At 45.2% G+C, this 23,773-nt stretch overlaps 1 protein-coding gene across 2 annotated transcripts in view; it reads left to right on the forward strand.

The window, feature by feature from the left end:
* The window catches only part of ULK1 (unc-51 like autophagy activating kinase 1), a 91,746-nt gene that overhangs the window by 1,156 nt on the left and 66,817 nt on the right, over positions 1-23,773 (forward strand). For both annotated transcript variants that reach the window (XM_009274331.2, XM_009274332.2), the window contains exons 3-4: positions 14,289-14,321; positions 15,142-15,178. In XM_009274331.2, coding sequence (XP_009272606.1) covers positions 14,289-14,321; positions 15,142-15,178 — 70 coding nt within the window. The remainder of the gene's footprint in view (positions 1-14,288; positions 14,322-15,141; positions 15,179-23,773) is intronic.

The raw sequence follows: 23,773 nt of genomic DNA on the forward strand, positions 1-23,773 counted from the left end.
TGCTACACGGCTGCGTGACCGCTGGCTCCGCCGGACCCCCCGGGTGGCCCTGGGGTGGCTTATCTGGAGCTGCCGGCCCTGTCCCTGATATCACGTGTCCTGCAGGCCGCCGTGTTTGTTGACATTCCTCCTTCTCCCGTGGATTGGCTCCGGTGGCCTCCACGTCACCCCAAACACGAGTCCCAGCCGGTTGGTACAGCCTGTTTGCAATGACTTCTGGACATTCCTCCTTCTCCCGTGGATTGGCTCCGGTGGCCTCCGCGTCACCCCAAACACGAGTCCCAGCCGGTTGGTACAGCCTGTTTGCAATGCCTTCTGGGTGGTGTAGTCTGCCCGCGTCACCCCGGCCCTGCGGCCCCCCGGGGCTGTGTCACCCGCTGTCTCCCCCTCTGCCGGGGCAGGGGGTTACGGCGAGGTGCTGCGGGTGGCCGGGTCCTTGGAAAGTGTTTAATGCCTGGCGTTGTTTTGGCGGGAGGGAGGCAAGGCTGCTGGGAGCGGGATTGCTTCTTGGAAATATCCTTTGGGTAGGAGGCCAGCTGTGCGTCGCTCCTGAGCCACCGTTTAGAGCTGGTCTTGCAAAACGGTGACCACCTCTGGCCTGGTGCGTGCTGCAGAGTAGGTCAGAGAGCTGGGGAAGTTTCCTCTGGGCACAGGCCGCTTGGGGCATTAGATCTCGTGTTTTTTTGTTCTCCTCCGTACCTTCTAAGCTGACTTAATAACTTTTCAGCTGAGGGAGTGAGTGGCTGCTCCTGCACTTCCTCTATAGTTTGCATTTGTATGAAGCGTTATGCTGCTGGATTTGCTTATTGCAGCTCTTTCAAAACCTTTGTTCATGTTCTGTTCCTCGCCCTGCTTCAAATAACTGCTGGGTAGGAAGCAGCTCAAAGACATTTCCTGCAAAAGGAGTGATTTCATCACTGTTAGAACTGCAGCAATGTGTTTTTCTCCTTACGTGATGGCAAATGAGCTTTAGTTAAACTCTGTGTATAGCAGTGTAGCCTGGTGAGATATTAGCGAGAAGCTGTGTAAGATACCACAAAACAGGAACTTGAGAATGGTCCTGGGCTCAAAGCATGCCCAGGTATACGTTAGTTACCAGCTTTGTCAGAGACTCCTTGTGTGACTTGGGTAATTTGATTTCTTGGACAAAATGAGATGACTTAGGTGGCACTGGGTGTTATATAGTGCTACCAGGGTGTGGAGTCTCCTCTGGTGTAAGGTGATCGGTCATCAGACACAGTCTGATGTGGTCCACCTGCCTACGCTGTGTGTGTGTAATGCGTCTGAGTGTTTGGCCTTGCTCTGTGTCTGCTTAGGAGGTGTGTGAGAGTAAATTATCTGCAAAGATAAAGTGCAGTTCTGTGGAACGCTGGCTTCTGCCCACCTTTCCTTATTTTGTGGAGAATACTACTTATTACTCACCTTCGTCCTCTGATACAAGATTGGTTGCTTCATTCATAGCTGCATGTATATTTACCCTCGAAAATGTCATAGTTGCAGTTAGTTGAGCCCTTACTTTTAGGCTAAAACTGAAGAGGCTTATTCTTGTATTACAACATCACGGAGGAAAAAGGAGAAAATGCTTCCCGTGAATCTTAATGTTGCCCTGTAGCTTTGTCTATCGTTGCATTTTGTGTCGTCCCTTCCTCTGCACTTTTACTCGAGTGTTCCTTACATGCAAGGAAATGGTTGCCAAAACCACAGCGGCTTAAGCAAGTGATTACAGCCAATGATGCTTTCATTTGCATTTTCCTAGTTAAAAGCTAATGCTAACTAGGCCTCATACAACTCCATTTTTGATGTAATGCCAGGTTTGCCCCAGACAGACACTTGCGGTGCTGATATTTAATACTGACAGCAGCTCTCACCCTGGCACACTTATTTTGTCCTTCAAATCCAGGAAAATTGCTGTGTTCCTTCTAGTTTCATAGATCTTTGTGATACTGGTTCATAAATAATGACAAAAGAAGAAGCTTCCTAGGAATAAATGATACTGGTGAATGTTTAATGCGTAAAAGTGCAGTGTCTGGACTTTTATAGATCCCCTCACTGGAGTCCTAAGAGCAGCATCATTACATGAGAATGGCTCACAAAATGAAATATGCATATTTCCATTATTATGTGTATTAGTGAGGGGTACTGTGAATAGTCTAGGAGCCTAATGTGAGAACCCCTGCTCAAAAAGAGGATAAATCATATAGTATTGCGTTTCTAAAAGTGCTGTCTATTTAGTGTCTGTATGGAGTCGTGGTGCGGATCTTTCCTAGGCACAGGAGATGTTTGGCATAAAGTAAAAAACAGATTCCTCCATATGCAGGGTGCATTAGTTGCTACTGAACGATCCCTGCCCGACTCCTCCGCTGGATTGCGGAGGGGCTGGAGTTGGGTCTCCAGACTGCAGCAGTCGAGGCGAGTGCAGCAGTCTAGAGAGACATCTGGAGAACAGAAGTCTTTTTACTCTTTAAAGACAGCCAAAATGAGCTCTCGTTCCTTAAGGTGGAAATTAGTGACAGCAAAGATACAAATGGTGGTTTCTGCTGCATGAGGACTTGGTCTGGAAATGAGGTTTCTTAGAAAACGGATTTCCAAAACTCTGAGGATCAGCTCAACTCGTGTGTTGATACTGAAAGCTTAGTAGCATGTGGTCTGGTGTATGGGACTTGCTTTGGTTTCTTTTCTGACTCAGGACATTGACTCTGTGATCAGAGACCACTCGATTAGCTAAGGGGATTCAATGGTAGGAAGGTAACTCTTGAACTTGTCAGACCCTGGGAGCACTGTGCGCTAGACGGCTTCTTCCAGCACTAGTAAGAAGTAGGTTCTTACATGTAACGAAGATCTTTGGGGCAACGGGAGGTCCTGGGTATGTTTTCTTCCCTCTGCTGTGCCAGCTGCCCCAGGAAGGTTGGTTGAATACGTGTCAACTGAAGATCTCACGTGTGGCTGTGTTGGTGCTAGGGCAAGAAAAATCTGCTATTCCTGGACATAAATCATGCTTTGGATATTAGAAAGTGTTTTCCTGTATGAAATAGGAAGAAGGATTATTTTACTGGCACGTTTTCCCTAGTTGTGTGCTGTGATCTGAGCTTGCTTCTTAAAGCAGCCTAGCTATGACTGTGCTTGTGTGGGTATTGGGTGTTATGTTTTGTTTTCTAATTTTTGCACAGGTGGGATGGACAGGTTGTAGAAACATAGCTGTTAACGTCATGCAGGGCACTGCGCTGCTGAGTTTCTGGTCTAGCCTAGGTTACCTGAGGGTCTGCTTTCCATAATTTTGTGTCAAGTTGGCTTATTGTACTCACCAGCTCGGGATGAGCTGAAAGTAGTGCTTAAACTCGCTCATGCAGTACAGACTCACCAAAAATATTTCTGCTGGAGTGACTGTATCACCTGGAGCTCCTGGAGACAAAGAACATGGAGTCCTTGCAGTGCAGTTTTTCTTGTGCAGATGGATTAAGGCATGGGTGGCAGAACAAATGCTTCTCAGCTTAATGATCAGTCACCCTGGGCTGGTCTTGAGAGCCAAGTAATAACAGGCTTGTTCTATTGTTGCTGTATAGAAAGTCCTTGTGATCATTAGGATCAGGGCTGTTGGGCTGTGATGTTCTGTTGTGCTGTCTGCACTGTCACCCTTTTCCGATACGGAGCCTTTAACTGCTAGTCCACATCTTGTGTACGTGCCTCCCGCTGTCCCCCGGGACCTCTGGAGCTCCGTGTACAGCAGTGTCCTTTGGTGTGCCCTCCAGCACCGCTTGCTTCTGCTGCAGTGCTTCGCTGATGAGTGTGATGTCGGATGAATCAGTGTTGCTGCAGTGTCACCTCCTTGTCTCGCCACCTCTCGTGCCACCTAATGCAGGATCTTGTTCCTCAGGCACTGTTCGGGTGCCCCATCTCAGGAGACAGGGCTCCACTGTGACACTTGGAATGACTAAGGAGGTACTCTGTGTCTGGGAGATCACACTCCTGAGGTCAGGCTGCCTGCTTGGTTAAATCCTGTTTTAATTCCACTGCTGAGCGAAGCTGGCAAATTGCCCGGTGAGTGGGTGTAAAGTGCAGGCTTCTCTGAACTGCCAAGCAATCCTCTTTCTGTTTGCGCTGCGGACAAGAAAGGGGTGTCTGCCATCCCGCTCCGTCAGCATCCTTGCATCTGTTGAAGGGTATCATTCTGTTACTGAAGATTGGATCTGGCTTAATTTAGAGCTAGAAGGGGAAAAGGACTGAAAATCCAACTGCCCTCTGCCAGTAGTTCTGTAGGATGAGGCTTGAGAGTTTAGTGGACCAAAATGGCTATGTTTATGGAGAACAGAGAATTTTATAGTCTTGAACTTCTGTTTTATGTTGGCTTCGCTAGCTGGGTACCCCACTGTGCAGGTCACAGAAACATCTAGCAAATGTTGACCACTAAATATAGACCTTAGAGGAGTCATAGGCTTTTTTTAGAGGGAGTGGTCGTGTTGCATTTCTGAAATTACGATCACTGTTTTACTCATCCTGTGTGTAAAGCACATACCTGTGTTCCTCTCACATGATTAAGATGTCATGGAAGAGCCGGCGACGTGGAAGTTAATAGCCTCTAAAGCTCCTGTGGAAGGTAGCATTACTCAGACTATAATGACAGATTAAGGAATGTTTCCCAGGAGTAATCGGAAACTGGTAGGCTGTTGTGTCCACAGTTTGACAGCAAAGCTCTGGTAACGGCTCAGGTGCTACTCGTGCTGCTCTTCATGAAGCTCCATCAGTGTTTCCATTATAAAAGTTTCCACTGTTTTAAATCCTTGTGATGATTGAATGCATATGGTTGGAGTGAGCAAAGCAAGGCGGTGGAGACTTGAAAGATGGATGGGAAGAAATGCCTCCTAATCAGTGGCTGGATGGGATTGAATTCAGATGGAGAACTGCTGTTTGAATTTCTTTCAAATATTTATAGGTCCAAACCAAAGCCCAATTAAAAGATTTGATTTTGTGGCCGTCTGGACTTGACCTAAATTGTGAAACTGCAATAAAACTGTATGTTTCAAATGCTCAAGCATGTGTAGAGAATTGAGGATACAGTTCACTTCCATGTGTCTTCCTTTTTCCTCTCCCTTTCCTGCACCCCCTGCCTTCCTACCTCTTGATAGCAACTGAAAAGCTTTTGCACAACAGGCAGACTAGCAAACAGCAAACGTAGAACTGGTGTTGGTGGTAGGAATCTGAGCTGGATGGCTCTGGCTTGCTTTGGGGAAGCTCCTAGAGAATCTCTGGTCCTCTGAAGTGGACATGTCTCTTCCATGAGGCAGACTGCCTTCACCACACGGCACGCAGCGAGATACAGTGGGAGGTGAGAAGCTAAGCACAGGGATGGTCAGCAGAGATGGTGGTCTTTGATCTGCAACGTCGAGGAGAGAAGGTTTTTGGTTTTGTTTTCAAAGGAAGTATGTGCTTTTTTTGCTTGTTGTTTTTTGTTGGTTGGGTGGTTTTGGGGGTTTTTTTGGGTTTTTTTTTTTTCCCTGTTACTCATGTTCATGTAGCAATAGTGAATGGCAAACTTGATGGAAAGTGAATACGAGTGATGTGGTCTTCCAAGGCAGTGTTTCTCAGGTACAGACCTAAACATACTTTGCTTAAGAGAAGCCATCTTAATTGTCTTCAGATGTTATGGTTCCTCTCTGAGAAATTTAATAATAAATGTCCACAGCACAATCAAGGGAGGAGCCCTGCCAACAGATAGCTTTAGAGCCTCTTTTGTGCTTAGTGTATAGCAAGAGGTGCTTTAACTGTGTGATGTCTCCTGCTTTATGATGCGCAGGCCTTAAATACCACCATAAACATAGAGATGCTCTTGAAATGCAAAGTGAGGATCTCAAAGCTGCATTTGCTTAATAAGCAAGGTTGTTTCAAGAGGGGCTGATAGAAATGAATCAAATTCTGCATCACTGGTTGCTTAGGGCAATAATGTTCTGTCTGGCTGCAGATGCACCTGGCTTGTCTCCTAGCATCAGAATAACAGGAGGAATTAGGTCAGCTGAGCTGGCGTACTAGAGATCAACCAGACAGTGTGCTTCTGGTGGGGGGAATGAAAGATGCAGAATTTTAAGTCGTTAGAGTTCCTATTTAGCAAAGCGTCTTGCATCTCCAGGAAGGGAAGGCCTCCCAGCCGGCTCGGTACGTGCTGGTGGCCTGGAGCGCAAGGCGCTCCCATTGCTGGCGCGATGGGAAACCCCACGAATCGCAGCGGAGGGCAAGGTGATGTTGAGGCTGAGATGCAGCCCCGCCGGGCTTCTGCGTGGGTTTGGGGCATGTAGGTTGCATGTTTCCTATGCGTGTGTGCTGCTTAATGTCACTGTGCACGCAACTGGGCAGTTGGGCAACTTTCTCTTTGCAGGATTTTTCATTTGTGTTTGACTGATATTTTTTTCATCTAGTTGGCAATTGTAGCCAGCCTGTTAAATATGTTAAAACATACTCAGTTCTCTTTGTTTTTTAAATACTGCAGATTCAAGCCCATGTTACTCTGGCTTCTGGTAATCGGATATTTTTTTCCCCCTCTTAAATTAAGATGGTTTTTATTTGAAAACCTATGCTTTTTTCCTTTAAACTCCTTGTTATAACACCTTTGTGCTGTGATAACGTGTGTTTGTTTTCTTAAATCTGGTAAATGAAGTATGAAATAAGTGGATGTAAAATAGAAGACTTGCAAAGGCCAGTCAGTCATGCAGCTGCCATAGAGATCCAACCCCCCGCGGGGTTTTCTAACTTCCAGAGTTGCACCAAAAAAACCCCCTCTCCTGCAGGATATCAGATTGTGTTTGGGATATGCCATTTAAAAAAACAAGCCGTTCCCAACTTTATTAGCAGAACTACATTAATTGGTTCTAAAATCAAACTTCCAGATTGTGTGGCTTTGCTTGTATTTGAACATATCTCAGTAAGTGAATATGTCTTGGTGAGTGTGTGATTAAAATGGAAACATTCACTCTTGTGGCCTGCCTTATTGTCTGCCTCGACCCACAGCACTCCCCCCACTACTCCAGCACTTTGGGTAGGGTCATAAAATACAACCTTATGGTGTGCAAGGATTTCATTCCAGTACATGTGACTGAGCTTAAGGTAATGGGGAATTCAACCTTAAATGTTCATTTTATAATATGACTGTGATACAGAAAGGAGATGAGGAATAAATGTAGAAAAGCAAATCGGATCTTCAATATTTTTATCATTGTTCTTAGAATTCTGAAGTCTCCTCTCTTGATAGCATTAAGATAATGTGCTGCCATTTGCAAAAAGGAGCTTGCTTTTGTTTAAAGATGCTTCTAGGTCTTATTCTGCCTGTTGGCAAAGGGGTAACTACTTCTTTCCACTCCATGTCAGAAAGTCCAAACTCTTCAGGATTGTGCTGCTTTTTTTCTTCCACAGTCTCTTATCCTTGCTGGGCTGCTGCGTACAGATGTGACCTGCGCTGTATGCTCTCGGGCAGTAATGCCTCCTTAAGAGCTGGCCAGCTGGGGACGCAAACTGGTGTAGGTGGTGCAGCATTACCCCCAGACGAACATGACTGTTGTAAGAAGTGATTGCTTTTCAGTGTCCCAGCAGCATGAGTCTTCAGTTTGCTCTGATGCATGTTTTTGGTCTCGCCTTGAAGCTCTGTGCCTTGTGAAAGCTGCCGCTTTGTCCCTATATACTCTTATTATGACGTTAATCCAGTATTTTGGTTTCTGTGGTTAGGGTCAGATGCAGCTCTCAGCTTTGACTTGCTGTAGTGTGTCGCTCTGCAGAGGCGGCACAGTCTGCCTCCGAAGGAGAGTCTTGTTTTCCTGTTCGAGCTCTCTGCGAGCGCTGTAGCCATCGGTCATCCAGCAAGTGCGTTGAATCTCAGGGCTTTGATCAAGGCCTGCAGTGAACTTGTGTGAAGCCAACAGCAGACTGCCCAGTCAGTGGGGCAGTGACAGGCACTGCGGCCTGCCACCGCCTGGAGGTAGAGGTGGAGAGGAGAAGAGAACTGGGGCTGGTTTGAAGGAAGCTGCAGAAAGCTCGTGTCCAGTGGAAGGGATGGTGAAGTTTCTTCAGGTCGCTTGAAGTCTGAGCTGTCCTACCACTTGTCTGTGGTGGTATTAGCTGCCTGGCAAACAGAAGCTCCATGGACACGATGCTGTCTTGTTTGTTTTGGTTTTTTTTTAATGTTATGCAGTCAGACTTTAGGACTATTGCCAGGGGATGGGAAGTGCTTTCCCTCCCTTCCTGAAGCCCGTGTAGGAGCAGAGGATAGCTTTCCTGCTGTTTTTAATCTGCCCTGAAGTACAACCTGTCCTGAAACAACTCATCTGTTTCATAAGCAGAGAATACCATAGTGCCTGGAATGGGGTAACGCTGGCCCTTCGCATTGTTGTTCTCCTGGTCCTACAGAAATCCACCTGATGCAAGGCTGCCCATAAACCACTTCTATGCTGCAGGTGCTCCACATCCTGGAGCAAGCTGACAGGTCTGTAGGAAGCAGAATGCAGTCAAGAGCCAATGCTGAAGTCTGTGGGCCTTTCTGGGTCTTGCTTCTTATGCTTATTCCCTAGCATCTACATGAAGAAATTAGAAGCCCTCATTCTTTTGGGAAGCTGAAGATCTGCTGACTGTGGTAATAACGCTTTCCAGTCAGTAGCAGTAAGTTTTATTGCTGGACCTGGGTGTGCCAAATCGGGCAGAGGTATTGAGTAGACTGTTGGTTGATGGTATTTGTTGCTTGCATACCATCTCCTGGACCGTGTTTATGTGTGACTGCTGCCACAGCCCAAGATTTATCACTTCCAACGTAGCCCATAAGCAAGAGGAAAGTGGCTGCTCGTTCCTTATAATGTGCTAACTCTCTTGGTGCAGGACCTCACCGGCTGCATGACTTGAATCCCAAAAGTCTGTCCTAAAATGTGCTTTTGTCTGGCTGCGAAGCTGTGTCTGGGTTTGAGAAACATTTTGTGATATTGTGTGTCTGTGCAGAGAGGAGATTATACTGCAGTGAATGAGTACTTTCCTCTTCTTTCTTCCTTTTCTTCCTCCATCTGAGTTAATTGTTGTCTTTTGAATTGGAAACCTGCTTGAAATGTTCCTGAGCTCCTCATTGGTAAGGTTCAGAAGGAGTAAAGAGGGAGCAGGGCCAGAGAACAGAGAAACACAGTAGGCTCTGAGGTTTGGTTTTTTTTTTTCTTTCTGCATGAGGTCAAAAGGCGTATGAATATCTTTCAGCTATTTGCTTTAGATCTGTTTTCCAAACGGTTAGTATTGGTAGGTGCTCCCACAATTCAGATTAATGTTACTATTGTCTTTTGTCTTGCTTCCGTTCAAATAGTTGCGTCAAGAGATAACCCTTGCATAGCATGACTGTTTTCCTTTCCCTCTTCAGAGGTTAGCCTGTTCAAGCCAAGCTGTGAACCAGAGTGAAATAATACCAAGAGATTTTACTGTTTGGAAAAGTTTCTTCCCTCTCTTGAGAACGGTGGGTTCTGTTTCCTGAGCTCAGCTGGCTTGGGAGCCCCTGCCTTAGCTAGAGGCTTTCCAGGTGCCGTTGGCCTAGGAGTTGGTTTCTGTAAAGCAAAACGGTGTTCGTTACAGCCCACGTTCATGACTCCAGTGCCACTGTCAGAAGAGCGATGACTAGAGACCATAGGCCAAAAGGGCACTGGCTCCATGAGATGCTACTGGCAAAACAGGAGGCTGCAGTGTGCTGTGGTTCCGCTGCAGCGAGTCAGGGAAGTAGCATTAAAAAAAAAAAAGATTGGAAGAGCTTAGCTTTCAGTTGGTGTTGAGTTTATCTTTCACTGTCAGATCCTCAGCTTTATTTTATGCTTCTGTTGTGTTGGAACGATTGACAAGTCCTAGCCCCGCTTACAGTGATCTGTGTGCAGCAATGATCTTTGCTTGGCAGCTGCTCCTGGTGCTGTTTGAGAGGCAGTGTTCGGCAGCGCATGGTAGACATCTTCTGAGAGGTACAAAACAGGAACCTTCGCCATCGGCGGGAGGCCAACAAACAGGCGGTGGTACGCCGTTCTTCAGGAGAGTAACAAAACCAGTTTTGAGGACTTGAGTCCATACAGCTCCTCTCCTGTAGGCAGTAGGAGCCTTGTCAGCCCTGCGGTGCTCAGCACATGGGCGTAACAGTGGAGCTACCTTCATCTCCCAAGTGTTCCTCCTGCATCTCCCAGCCTTCCTAGAGAAGAGGGTTTCTGTGAGATGGAAGCCATTCTTTGCTGGTTTTACCCCAGTGTCTATTACAACACTGGTCCCACACAGATTGGTGAGAACACTGCCTTGCTGAGAGTTTTGGAGTGTTGTGTAATTAAACTTCAACTTTTTTCCCTTCCTAAACATCTTTCTAAACTTGGTGGCAGGCTAGGCGCTGGGGTAGAGTGCAGAGGAGGATTTCTCTAAGGAAGTTTCCTCTCGCAGACTTTTTAAGCTGTGGTAGGAGGATGACTAACTGTGGGTACACCCAGACATTTCCCTTTGGACACACCTAAACATACACTTTCCAAGAAGAGGACCATGCCACCTTGAAGTATGGGTGGAGAGAAAATTTAAAGGGAGACAGGACTGCTGGGTCTTGATGTTCATAACGCCATCCCTCCTAGTGTCCCAGTGAGGAATTTTAACACAGCATTGTCCTGGGATGATTTATGCTAAATGAAGTTTCTTCATTTCTCTGTCCTCCGTCAGCAAATGCACGTTATTTGTAGACAGTAGAGGCTGTTGCCTATTTTTACACTCAATTAAATTGTAACTTCATTGCTGGGGCCTCTGCTGCAAGAACTATGAGTCAGGCAATGATCCAGGCTGATTAATTATTGGCTTAATGTCTTTGGCAGAGGCCTTTTGGTGCTGTTGTGGAGCACAGTCAGGGTACTGCTGCACTTTGCAATGAGAGGAAAAGTTAGGGGTTTGCCTCTCTGCTGTTCCCTTTGTCGAGCTTGTTTAGTGACAGGATTAGCCTTGGCTGCACAGACTGGTACATGTGAGTAAGAGGTCCAGAGTAAACTATCTGTAGCGCTTCTTGGACATAAGCCTCTGCAGAAATACAACAAACTGTAATGTTATTCTTGTTACTGATGTGGACATGAGTGCGTTGGGCATTTTGTTTCTTTTCAGAGAGGGTGGTAGTCTGCAAAATTTGTCTTGCAGTATTTTTTTCCTTGTTTTGTTAATGAACAAATCATAAATACTGTGGAAGGATAAAAATGGAAAAGAAATAGTTTCTGCTGCTGAATCAGCTTGAGAGAAGTCTGTCAGCCTGTTGAGAAACCAGAAGTCTCCACAGACAGTTGTATCCATTGTAATCACAGTAAGCTACTGGCTGAAGGCTTTTTCCAAACGAGAACTTGTTTCCGGGGCCCTTCCTGAAATAAATGTTTAGTTTTGGTGGCAAAATTCCTACAAATCTCTTTCTGGTAAGTGGGTCTTGAAATGCTGAAGTTGCAAATGTGGAAGTTGTGTCAACCCTGCTACAGGCTTCTGCGATCTGAAAATACGCTTGCTAAATATTCTGCGGTGGGTGTGCGTGCAGCAGGGTGGAGAGTGCTTCCCAGTAAGGCTTGAATGTTCAGAGGGTGTTGTTGCCGGTGGATGGTTGGGGGAGCCACCTACTTCTCTCCTAGAAGCCTTTCAGGCATTGCTCTCTGATCTCTTCACCCTGTGGTGGTGGGATAAAACCACCAACCACCAAGGTCAATTTGTTGCTGGGGGAGTCAAGCAGAGCATCTCCCTTGCCTGTGTAGGTCCTTATTTAACCCTAGTCACTGTACACACTGGCTGCCAAAAATCAATGACTTGTTGATGATGTTTGTTTGCAGTCTTTAAATAACATACAGTGGAAAAACAACCAAACTGTACAGTGTACATTAGTTACTGGCTAATAACTTACTACAAATGTCTTTTGGGCTTAGTTTGGGTAAGCTAAACCTTCTCTTCGTTTTCTGTGTAAGTAATAATATATTAAGCTTCCCCAAACCCTGCTGGCACTATGCGTGTTAATGTGTAGAGTTACTGAGCTGCAATGATCACAGCATGTTTAAACAACAAGTGTCTATGAAAAAATGTTGCCGTGGCAGTGATGAACTCTGTGTGGGCTGCAAAAAACACTTCAGACACTTCCTCCGTGCCCTCTAGCAAGCTCCCTGGCCCGCAGCCCCGCAGTCGTTCCCTGAGCAGCTGCACCGTACTTCTGGTGTGTCCTCGCGTCTTCTGGTAGATCTGTGGCTGGAGCTCCTGGAGCAGTGAAAGGCCTGGGTGTCTTTCATAAACCTTGACTTTCCTCTGTTCCTGTTAGGGACAGCAGGAGCTGGTGGGCTTTGAACGCTTCTGAAAAATCTTCCCCCAGTGCTTTGTCACTTGCAAAGCTTGTGACCATGCCTGGGGTTTTCTTCTTGCACTGCTTCCCTGGGCTAGTGCTTCTAACCACAGGCTGGATTCCCACTTCATCTGAAGCGTGTGTGAAAGTGGATGACTTAACATGTGCTGCTTTTAAATGCAGAGATTGGAAAACAAGGCCTGTTTAAAGCAGTACTTGTCATGCAAGGAAATGCAACAAACGCCTTCTTGAAGTATCACAGAAAATTGCTTTTTGGACAAACAAGGAGACCTTCAAAAAGCTCAGCTGGGCTTGGTGGTGAGAACAGCTGTAAGAGCCGGGGACGGCCAGCCCCAGGTCTGGGGAACGCTCGAACCAGGGGAGCCACATGAGCTGAGGCTACTGGACTGCCCAGCGCCTCGTGCCCCTCCAGGGGAAGGTGGCCCTTGCTGCATGCAGCTGTAGCTTGGGTCTCTCAAATGGCAGGTAGTTCAGCTTCCTCCCCTCTCCCCCCACATCTTCCAACCAGTCTTCCAGCAAGCATCTGGAAACTCAGATTTCACATTGTGAGGTTAAAAGAGGATTGCAAGAGAAATGGTGCTGAGGACTCGAGGCGTTGACAAAGGCAGTCAATTTGGTACAGGCTTGACGGGAAGTAGAGTCCTGTGGGCAGACCAAGATGAAAGGGGCTGAGAGCAAACAGTGGAGACTGCTTGGAAACTGAAAGGCTGGTAGGCTGGATGCTGGGGCTTTTTGAAATTGTAGTCAGGCTTGGAAGAGGAATCAGGCAGGCAGGTGTCTAAACAGCCTGTAAGTAAAGGCATGCTGCCCTGGAGCTATGGAAATGGAGTGAAGTCTCTTGCTCTGCCGCTGCTTTCGGAGCTTCTCCACTCACCCAGGTAACTGCTGCCTGCGCTTGTCCAGGACTGAGCCTTGAGTTTAGGAGTGACTTCTAGCATACAGGCTTTTATGTAGTAGGTCTGCTTCTGTCTGACTTCTGTTTCAAGAAGAGGATCGAGTCTCGTTCACCCTTCGGTGTCTACCTAGGGTTGAAACGTCTGGCTGTTTTCATGTTTGTTCTCTGCTAGTGGTTTGGCAGCTCTGGTAAACAAGTGCCAGGCAGTCGCTGGTGTCAGCGTGTGTGTTGCACAGCCACCAAAGTTCCTAACGTGGCTCCGTGGTGCTCTATGTTTGTGGGGCACTTCTCCACAGTATCCTGTGCTTGCACCGTGGATATACCACCATGTAGATGCCTCCTAAGGCCAGGGAGCCAGTGGAGAAGATCAGGTAAGGCTGGAGATAAATGCTGAAGACTGTAAGAAGCATCACAGTGCAGCACCTGTAGCAAACTTAGGAAGGTGAGCATTTGGCCTGGACTTCGCTGGTGTTGACCCCCATGATAATCCAGAAAGCTTTAGCCGCCCGATAATAACACTCTGTTAATGCATGTGCAGAAACTGGTTGGCCGATGTTGCGGTTTTGACCTGAGATCTTTCCTTTTTGCCCTCAAATCAAAGGTGAATCTCTTAGGCACTTTTCAGCTGTGGGGTTGAATTGCAGGTGCCAAAGTTGTGTTCCTCTTATCTCTCTGTTCAGACTAGCGCTGTTCATGTAGGCATAGCTGCTATAAAGGGCCAAGCTGAATGTGGAAATGATTAAGGCTCTAAGATAGTAGTGTGCCAGCATCTGTGTTGCATGCTGCTGTTAATCTCAAGAGCCTGAAAAGAACATGAAGACCCAAGCCGCAATACAGGAGATCTGCTTGGTTGAACAGATGCACACTCAGAAAGGAATAACATGCTTAAATACCTGGTGCTTTCAAAGTAAGCAGTCTTCCAGGAATTAACCTATAAAGAAGTTTTACTCTCTCTTCAGTCTGAATCATAACAGAGCACAGCTTACCTGTTTAAAAGGAAATGCAGCAGTTGTAAAGTGTGTGAAATATTTCAATACATAAATCTTATTTTTCCATTTTCTATTTCCCCAGGAACTGGCAAACTCTGTCTACTTGGTTATGGAGGTGAGTGTGTGTCTCTTTTGTCTTTTTTTTTTTTCCTTCTTTCCCTTCCTTTTTCGCTTTTCCCTTTTTTTTTTTATTTTTTTTTTAAACTTGTTTTAAGCAGACCAGCTTGTTACACAAGTAGTGCTTTCTGCTCACAGTCTCACCTGTGATGCTTTTGCTAGTCTAATCTGCGGCTGCATGCCAGTGTGGGTGAAGATAGCAGCTAGAGGGATTTTTCATACTGCTGCTGTCAGGAGGTCGTGCTGGCACAGGTTTAATCAGTCAGACATCTTACCTCAAGGGTCAAATGGGTGTTACTGGGTAGTATCCGCTTCAAAGATACACGGAAAGAGAATTTTCTCCACACAGCCTAGCTACAAAGCTTTTGAACATTTTCTTTCCTCTGCAGTCTTCACTCTGAGGTCTTGTTGACTTTCCTTAATGATACGGAACATGATGTGGGGAATTTCAGTTTTCAGCTGTGGCTGCTCCCAGGCTTTCCTCAACCACCTTTCTGGTGGTGTCTCCAGTGGTGACCCTTCTGCTTTGTTCTGGTTTTATCTCTTTCTCTGATGTGCAGGTACCCGGGTGTGCACATGCACAAAAGCTAGTTAATGCTGGTGTATCGTAATGCAATATAACGTGTAGGGGAAATGGGACAGAAGAAGAACCTACAGGAACGGGGTTTTCCTTGCCAACTTCTGAATACTTATTTTGACACGTGTGATTACTTAAGTTTAAATACTATGATAAGCCTGCTATCCTAGTGAAGCTTACTGTTTTTGTTTTTAATCTTTGATTTGCCTTGCATTAACTGAGCTTTCTGTTCTGTTTGCAGTACTGTAATGGTGGTGACCTGGCAGACTATCTTCACAGTAAGTAGAACAATATGGAGAATATCCTCTGTATTCAGAAGAAAACACTGTTTTAGCTCATTAAAGTTGCTGGGGTTTGTGGAAGATCTAAGTAAGCAGTTTGTATCTCTCTTTTTTTAATTCCTGCAAAATAAACAGAGTATCACTGCTCCTCTTCTAAGAGGTTCGCCCTTGATAATTGTTTGAAAACTGAGAATCCATGACAATAAAAGCTAGTCTTGTAGTCTTTCCTATGTAGGTCAGTGGTGACTGTTGTCAGTAGTTAGGTAGTTTAGTTACAGTGACCTTATAGATTAAACATATTTTAACACTGCTAGGGACATGGTTTGTCTTTCTTGTTCACTGGAAAAAAGCTATTTATACTGAAGCCTTGTAGTTCTGTAGGGTTGGATTAAAATAAGATCCCACGAGTGTATTTCGCTTTCTTTAAGTTTACCCCTAAGGGTGTCCCCACATCTAGGACAGGAACACATTTCTTTCTTCAGTGTATTGACGGTGACTGTAGTGTAGCCAGTAGTGTTGTGAGGGTGATGAAAACTACTAACTTCAGGGTCTTTTGGAGAATACAGCACAGTTACCTGTGACGGTGGTGCCTTGAAGAACCTTTTGGTGAGACTGAAGTGTGTCTTTGCCATCAAACCGAATGAAACACGCTTTGCATGTTATCCAGCTGTGTTGCTGGGACTGGGGCTTCAATCTCCCAAGCTGTTTTTCAGTGCAGCCCACTGCACAGGTACAGGATCCTGGCCTATGTGAAAATCACGTTGCACTTGAGTACCTAAGCAGTAGGAGGATAACACGTTGAACAAGTTGCTTAGCTGCAGTCAGACACAGCCCTTATTTTCTGGTGGCCTGACTGGTGTGGTTTTTTGGGTGGTTTTTTTTTTTTTTCTTTAAAGCAGCTTTCTTGTTGTTTTGCACGTTAACTAGAAGATTACTGAATGTGAAGAGACAACTTTAATCTCATTTCTGCTGTGGCTCTGGGTCATGATTAAACAAAGTTTCTTCACATTGTGCAAATTAAAAGCTAGTCAGCTGGATAATACTTCAGGCTCCTTATTTGAGGTACATGGTGCCTGGAAATGGCAAAAATTGAAGGATTAAAAGCTAAATTTACATTTGCCCTACAGCTAGTGTTGGCATCCCTAGAATGATTATTTGGGGCTTGATGCTAGTGTGTTGCGCTCTATTCGTACAGGGTAATGAATTATGTTTGTGGACTTTAATTTTCAGAAAGGATTTAGTACTTGAAGGCAAATGAAGGAATATTCTAACTTTCATGTGTTTTGTCTAAAATGTGAGTGAGATAGCAGTGACAGGCATTTGTTTATTAAAATCCAGGTTTAGTGTGCTTTGTCTTAGATAAGTGATTTTTGCACCCATGTTTTTGGGTATTGCTGTGCTTTAAAAGGAGCATCTTTGGTGGTGGTGAAATGCTGTTGTGAATACCAAGTGAAAATGGTTTTGTATTTGATACCTTCTTATTCTCCTTGAATACAAGTGAAAATTTTAATAATGAAATGCTTTTAAAAAACAGTCAAACTTCAGTTTTACCAATGCATGGGGCTTTGAAAGCTAAAGTTTTGAGCTTTCGTGCACATGAAATGAACCCTGATGTTAAAGCACTGGGCTGTGCACTCTTGTTGGCAAAGCTGCGTATGTAAACAAGAACACAGCTTCTGGCCAAATGATTTATAGAAACATGGGTTTATAGAAAATCTTCCTGTTCATACTAGTGCTTCTATGTGTCCATTGTCATCTTCTCCCTTCCACCACCCCGCAAAAAAAAAAAAAGTGAAGCATACTGTGCGATTAGCTAGGCTATTAATACAGCTTGCTTCCTTGTTTATCAAATGAGACTGCTCAGGAAATTGGTGGCTAGTTTGAGAAAGTGACGATGAATTGTATTTTCCAAATAAAATTCAGTTTTACCCCAGTTTGGTTTATTTGAGTGTTGCCTGGGGTAAGGTTTGATCCTTCTTTGCCTGAGTTAATTTGAAAAAGTTACCTTTTAGCTCTGTTTTTACCAATAAAATATTTTACCTTGACAACTGTAAAAAGCAGCTGTTGTGACTGGGAAATTGGTGCTTACTTTTATTTTAACTCTTAACATCTGTGTGCCAGCTGCCAGTAAAGAAAACCCAGCAGGTACAGATTTCCAGAGGGAGCAGTCAGTAAGGGACTGCAGCAAGAAAGTTAGTTACTCCCATCACTGCGGCAGAGATCTGGGTCTTCCAGATCCCAGAGCCTAGATACAAGTGTCAGCTTTTGCATCACGTGGCTTTTTCCATTCCACCCCATTCCCCTTTGGGGCATCTCCTCTCCCAGTTTCTGCAGGTGCTCAGGGTGCTTTTGATGATAATGATTTTTTTTTTCCTGAAAGCTCATCTTGGAAAGTTCAGATTTCTTCCAGGGCATTTCACTGGTACGCAGGAGGCTCATCTCTATTGAGCGGTTATTGTGCTGCTTCAGTTATTTTAATAATTGCGTGATGGTATTTCATCTTGGAAGTTCAGATTTCTTCCAGGGCATTTCACTGGTACGCAGGAGGCTCATCTCTATTGAGCGGTTATTGTGCTGCTTCAGTTATTTTAATAATTGCGTGATGGTATTTAATTGCAACGTCTACTTTCCCACTGACTCCTCAGATATTTTTTCTGGTAGTTCCTGTAACACTTATGCAAGCTGCGCATGCAAATCCCCTGTTTCTCATCGAACGAGATGCTTGTAAGCTTCCCAATCCATTCTGCCCTCTAATTACAAGCATTAGGCAATAAGGTAATTCTGTGTTGAATCCAAAGGCACTCTAATTCTCCTTGTCTTCATAACTGGAAGACGTGAGTATGTGCACGTTTCAATGCAATACGCATTTCAGCTGGGTTATGCTGTTGGTCAGCCCCATCTCTCTGATACAACCGAAGGTCGTGCATGTTCTGCTAAGTGCAACTTCTATGTTGTTGTTGTTCTTTAATGGTACAATGCAATTTCCCTTCTGATAGACCTCTGTGGATGTTGCTTTCATTTAAAGCCCACCATAGGGTATGTTCTGGGCTGAGAGTAGCAGATTGCCACCGTGCGTGGTAGAGCTGTGGGAAGCATTACAAAAGTGACTGTCCTCTGTACGAGGATAACTGGAATTCTGTGGCCTCGGGTACTCAGGAGGTCAGAGCAGGCTGATCTAAAACTTCTTCTTAAATTCTGTGAGTTGGCATTGACACAGGTTGTTATGGACAGTTCATAAGTGCATATTCATGACCTTCCTTAAAGCTGCTGCTTGAAGAGCGCATCTCTGTAAAGAAAACTTCAAGTCAGAGCAGGACATGTCTTGGTTTGACCACGACACGTGCAAGGAGCTGGCCTTCTGTGGCCTTCTAATTCATCCCAAGTGGTCTGGGGACCCCTTTGTAAACAAGAGGTGTGAGGCACTGCTGTGTAACTTTTCACCCTCTACAGCTAAGTAATTAAGAATATCTGTGATAAGACTAGACCTATCTGGAATAAGTCTTCTGACTTGTAGAGAGGTCTAAACAGGAGTCTCACTGGCCATGCTCTGCGTGGGTGGAGTTGGGGGAGTTGCAAGGTGGGCCCCAAATAAATCAGCTTGGTCTCTGAGACTTCAGCATGATTTGGATTGGGCCCATGTTAGAGATACTTGTGGCATCTCTGGGTAAGAGGAGAAGTTCTTTTTCCTAAATAACTTTTCCAAAATGGTGTTATCATGTAACATCGGCGGGTGTACTCCAGTGCATCTACCCTTGGATCAGCTGACAAGGGCTGTTTACTACAGTTTACCTGGCAGCCTCTTGGCAGGTTGAACACCTTAGCACAGGCTGGCCAGAGTACTTTTTAGGTGGTTTCATCCTTTTCCTATGTCTCAAGAGCTACGAGGCACGCAGGGCCCGCACTGACCTGCAGTAGATATTTGCTCTGATCTGCTGACCTGTGTAGCCACTGTTCCCAAGGCAGTAAGCTGAGTGCCTCATCACTGAAGTGGAGCCCATGAAAATAAACACAGGGATATTATTACTTCTCAGTAATGGCAAAGTAAGGCTTGTGAAACAGCGTTCTCTGCAAGAATGTGTTGCTCACCACAGACATCCACAGGGATGCCCAGACTTCAGTGTGGGATTATTGTTTGGCCAGCAGTTTTCTGGTGAAGATGAGAATGTCCCCTTTCTACAGGGACAGAAGTAAAAGTTCCCTGTTTGGGATGTAGCAAAGAGTTGTTTCGTTCGCTATGCTTTTTTTTTTTTTTGGTGGCACATAAATTGAATGAGTTTTCTGTATCTTCTCCCTCCCTCTGTTGATGGTAGCTGGTCTAGAAAATCTTTTGTGGACCAATATCCTGAAGTTGCTGAAAGTGTCAGTTGTATTTATGTCTCTCTCCTTCAGTTGGAGATTGCTGCTGTCACTCGGTAGACTGATGAGCTGAGTATGAGAGATAAGGACTCTTGTTTTTCTGTGTTATGGCGTGTCTGTTAATGGAGGGAGGTAAAAGGGTATGCCCCTACACTCTCCAAGTAACTGACGGTCCCTTTTCTGTTACTGATGGCAGCATCTCAATTTCACAGTCCTGCCTTGCTGCATTACCTGGATTTGTGATATATAATGCTGCCAGAGGATCCAACAGACCTCTGTCTAATTTTGCTGCGCTGCAATGTGGTAGCTCCGTTATGCCACAGCAGAGGCGCTGTCTGCAGGCTCAAGACACCAGCTTAGATTCTGCGCATGTCTGGAAAACAGCACCTTTGCAGGGCTGAGAGCTTTGTACAGACTTCTGTGAAGTGGAAAACTTAAATTCTGCAGAAATTAGTAGCTTAGAGGCCTGTTTTCCTTGGGTGAATGGATTTTTCTGATCTTGGTAGCAGTGGGGGGTTTTTTTCAATATAAAGAGATAGGATTCACAGTAGGGAGGCTTAACTGGTTTGCTTGAGGGATAGTGGCTAGCACTGTGTTAGCCTTATAGCCACCAAATTATATAAAGGAGAGGGTAACGCCTTAAAGATGTGGCATGCTGTTGGAACTGCAGGTCAGAACAAGGCTCTCAACACCGTTTCTTTGCTAGCGGCAGAGTGTATTTAGCCAGGAGTTTGTAATTGCCTGCCAGCTTAATAATGTTAAGAACTGCCAAGTTTCAAGTCTTGCTTCGTGTTTCCGGGAAGATGAGACAACCTGTCCTTTTCTGGGCCTGAGCTGAATTGGGCAAAAAAACTTTGGAATTCTTGCTGTTTTGTTTAAAGATGGTGTTTTAACCATTCCTAAATAGATTTCCTTGAATAGGAATCACAGAAATATTGCAGAGATGTTTTGTTGGAGAGAAGGTTGAGCACAGCTAAGATGCTGGACCTTTAATAGACAGAAAATGGTACAGGATTGAGTACACTGATATACTTCAGCAGGAGGTCGGGGAAAGCCTTGTTAAAGATGAGGTAGCGCTTTTTTCAGAAGATGCAAGTGGGTTTGGTAGACTTGCATCTGAGCTGCCTCTTAATATCCTTAAAATCCCTTCACAGAATCTCCCCTTCTTGCAGAGGAGTCTCTTGAATTCCAGCTCAGTGCCAGTTCATGAGCAAAAAGGCCCAGTGAGGGGGGAGAAACTCTATATACATGTGCACTGGTCTCACGTGTATGAGTCCAGGACCAGCTGATAGCCATGGTGACATTTTAGCTCTGCTTCTGCCTCCTTCTAGAACAGTGAGGTTTGGGAGCAGTGGGAGTTTATTTTCTATTCTAAGTGCTGTTTAACTTATCTGTGTCCCTTGCTGTTTCCCATGCACGTATTTTAAAAGTTAGATTTTTAATTTCCTGTGTTGTGTTAAAGCTGTGTGCAGCCTCATCTGTGTTTTCGTAAGGATTCCTTCCTTCTAGCTGACTAGGTAGAGTAGCATTTTGAAGGTCCTGCCAGCTTGTTTTAATGTCTTACTAGAGAACAGCTGGAAAAACACTAAATGAAGTCCCAAGTAATTTACAGGGACCTTTTACAAAAGAAATTATTTTATTCAAGTGGAACGGTGCTTGCTTTAAGCCTGACTTGCTCAGTGACTGACAAGGAGGCAGGCTGTTGATCCTGGGGTTTGTTCAGCAGGCTGCTCCCAGCTTTGGCAAGAGTTTTCATTTGTATAGTTCTTAAAATAACGAGAGCTAATGTCGCATTGCTCTGATTAGAAGAGCCAGTTGAACATTGTTTTAATCCCTTCAATATTTATTTTCACACCACAGTTCTTGGGAAGCCCATATCTCAGGAGAGTGCAGTTCAGAGTTTCCATATTTGCAGATTTTGATTACTAATATATTTATTTTTTTAAAAATCTTGCTTATGAAACCATTCTTGCTCCATCTATGGATGCAAGATGGAGGGTGTCAGATGACAGTTTGTAGGGGCCATTTGGTAGGGGTATGTTGTTAGGTATTGGACCGTAGTTCACCCTAACACTGGGTTTGGGATTAGAATTACGGTTTGGTCTAGCGGGTGATGATGCACAAGGATTAGGCCTAGGCTTGGACTTGTACCCCGAAGTTACAGATCCCTGCTGGCCATGTACCCTAACTGACTGTCTGAATTTAACCTACCAACCCTTTCCAGGCCAAGCATAAGCCTTACTGATTCTTGCAGGCATAAATCCTAATCCTAACTGCCTTTCCTCTTAGCTCCACCTTTAGACGTAGTCTTTGTGGTAAAGCTCTGACCTTAGGTATCCAACCGCTATCGACCTTAGCTCAAAGGTAGCGACCCTGCCACTGCTTGGGCCGCAGGCCCTGCCTAGTGCTTGCCTAGATCTGTCTGGCAGCTCTTGCTGAGGGAAGCCCTAAACCTCACCAAATGTCACTTTCTGGAATTCTGTGTTGAATCCAAAGGCACTCTAATTCTCCTTGTCTTCATAACTGGAAGACGTGAGTATGTGCACGTTTCAATGCAATACGCATTTCGGCTGGGTTATGCTGTTGGTCAGCCCCATCTCTCTGATACAACCGAAGGTCGTGCATGTTCTGCTAAGTGCAACTTCTATGTTGTTGTTGTTCTTTAATGGTACAATGCAATTTCCCTTCTGATAGACCTCTGTGGATGTTGCTTTCATTTAAAGCCCACCATAGGGTATGTTCTGGGCTGAGAGTAGCAGATTGCCACCGTGCGTGGTAGAGCTGTGGGAAGCATTACAAAAGTGACTGTCCTCTGTACGAGAATAACTGGAATTCTGTGGCCTCGGGTACTCAGGAGGTCAGAGCAGGCTGATCTAAAACTTCTTCTTAAATTCTGTGAGTTGGCATTGACACAGGTTGTTATGGACAGTTCATAAGTGCATATTCATGACCTTCCTTAAAGCTGCTGCTTGAAGAGCGCATCTCTGTAAAGAAAACTTCAAGTCAGAGCAGGACATGTCTTGGTTTGACCACGACACGTGCAGCCTTCTGTGGCCTTCTAATTCATCCCAAGTGGTCTGGGGACCCCTTTGTAAACAAGAGGTGTGAGGCACTGCTGTGTAACTTTTCACCCTCTACAGCTAAGTAATTAAGAATATCTGTGATAAGACTAGACCTATCTGGAATAAGTCTTCTGACTTGTAGAGAGGTCTAAACAGGAGTCTCACTGGCCATGCTCTGCGTGGGTGGAGTTGGGGGAGTTGCAAGGTGGGCCCCAAATAAATCAGCTTGGTCTCTGAGACTTCAGCATGATTTGGATTGGGCCCATGTTAGAGATACTTGTGGCATCTCTGGGTAAGAGGAGAAGTTCTTTTTCCTAAATAACTTTTCCAAAATGGTGTTATCATGTAACATCGGCGGGTGTACTCCAGTGCATCTACCCTTGGATCAGCTGACAAGGGCTGTTTACTACAGTTTACCTGGCAGCCTCTTGGCAGGTTGAACACCTCAGCACAGGCTGACCAGAGTACTTTTTAGGTGGTTTCATCCTTTTCCTATGTCTCAAGAGCTACGAGGCACGCAGGGCCCGCACTGACCTGCAGTAGATATTTGCTCTGATCTGCTGACCTGTGTAGCCACTGTTCCCAAGGCAGTAAGCTGAGTGCCTCATCACTGAAGTGGAGCCCATGAAAATAAACACAGGGATATTATTACTTCTCAGTAATGGCAAAGTAAGGCTTGTGAAACAGCGTTCTCTGCAAGAATGTGTTGCTCACCACAGACATCCACAGGGATGCCCAGACTTCAGTGTGGGATTATTGTTTGGCCAGCAGTTTTCTGGTGAAGATGAGAATGTCCCCTTTCTACAGGGACAGAAGTAAAAGTTCCCTGTTTGGGATGTAGCAAAGAGTTGTTTCGTTCGCTATGCTTTTTTTTTTTTTTGGTGGCACATAAATTGAATGAGTTTTCTGTATCTTCTCCCTCCCTCTGTTGATGGTAGCTGGTCTAGAAAATCTTTTGTGGACCAATATCCTGAAGTTGCTGAAAGTGTCAGTTGTATTTATGTCTCTCTCCTTCAGTTGGAGATTGCTGCTGTCACTCGGTAGACTGATGAGCTGAGTATGAGAGATAAGGACTCTTGTTTTTCTGTGTTATGGCGTGTCTGTTAATGGAGGGAGGTAAAAGGGTATGCCCCTACACTCTCCAAGTAACTGACGGTCCCTTTTCTGTTACTGA

Source organism: Aptenodytes forsteri, unplaced genomic scaffold (assembly GCF_000699145.1).
Source record: "Aptenodytes forsteri isolate BGI_AS27 unplaced genomic scaffold, ASM69914v1 Scaffold79, whole genome shotgun sequence".
NCBI lineage: Eukaryota > Metazoa > Chordata > Aves > Sphenisciformes > Spheniscidae > Aptenodytes > Aptenodytes forsteri.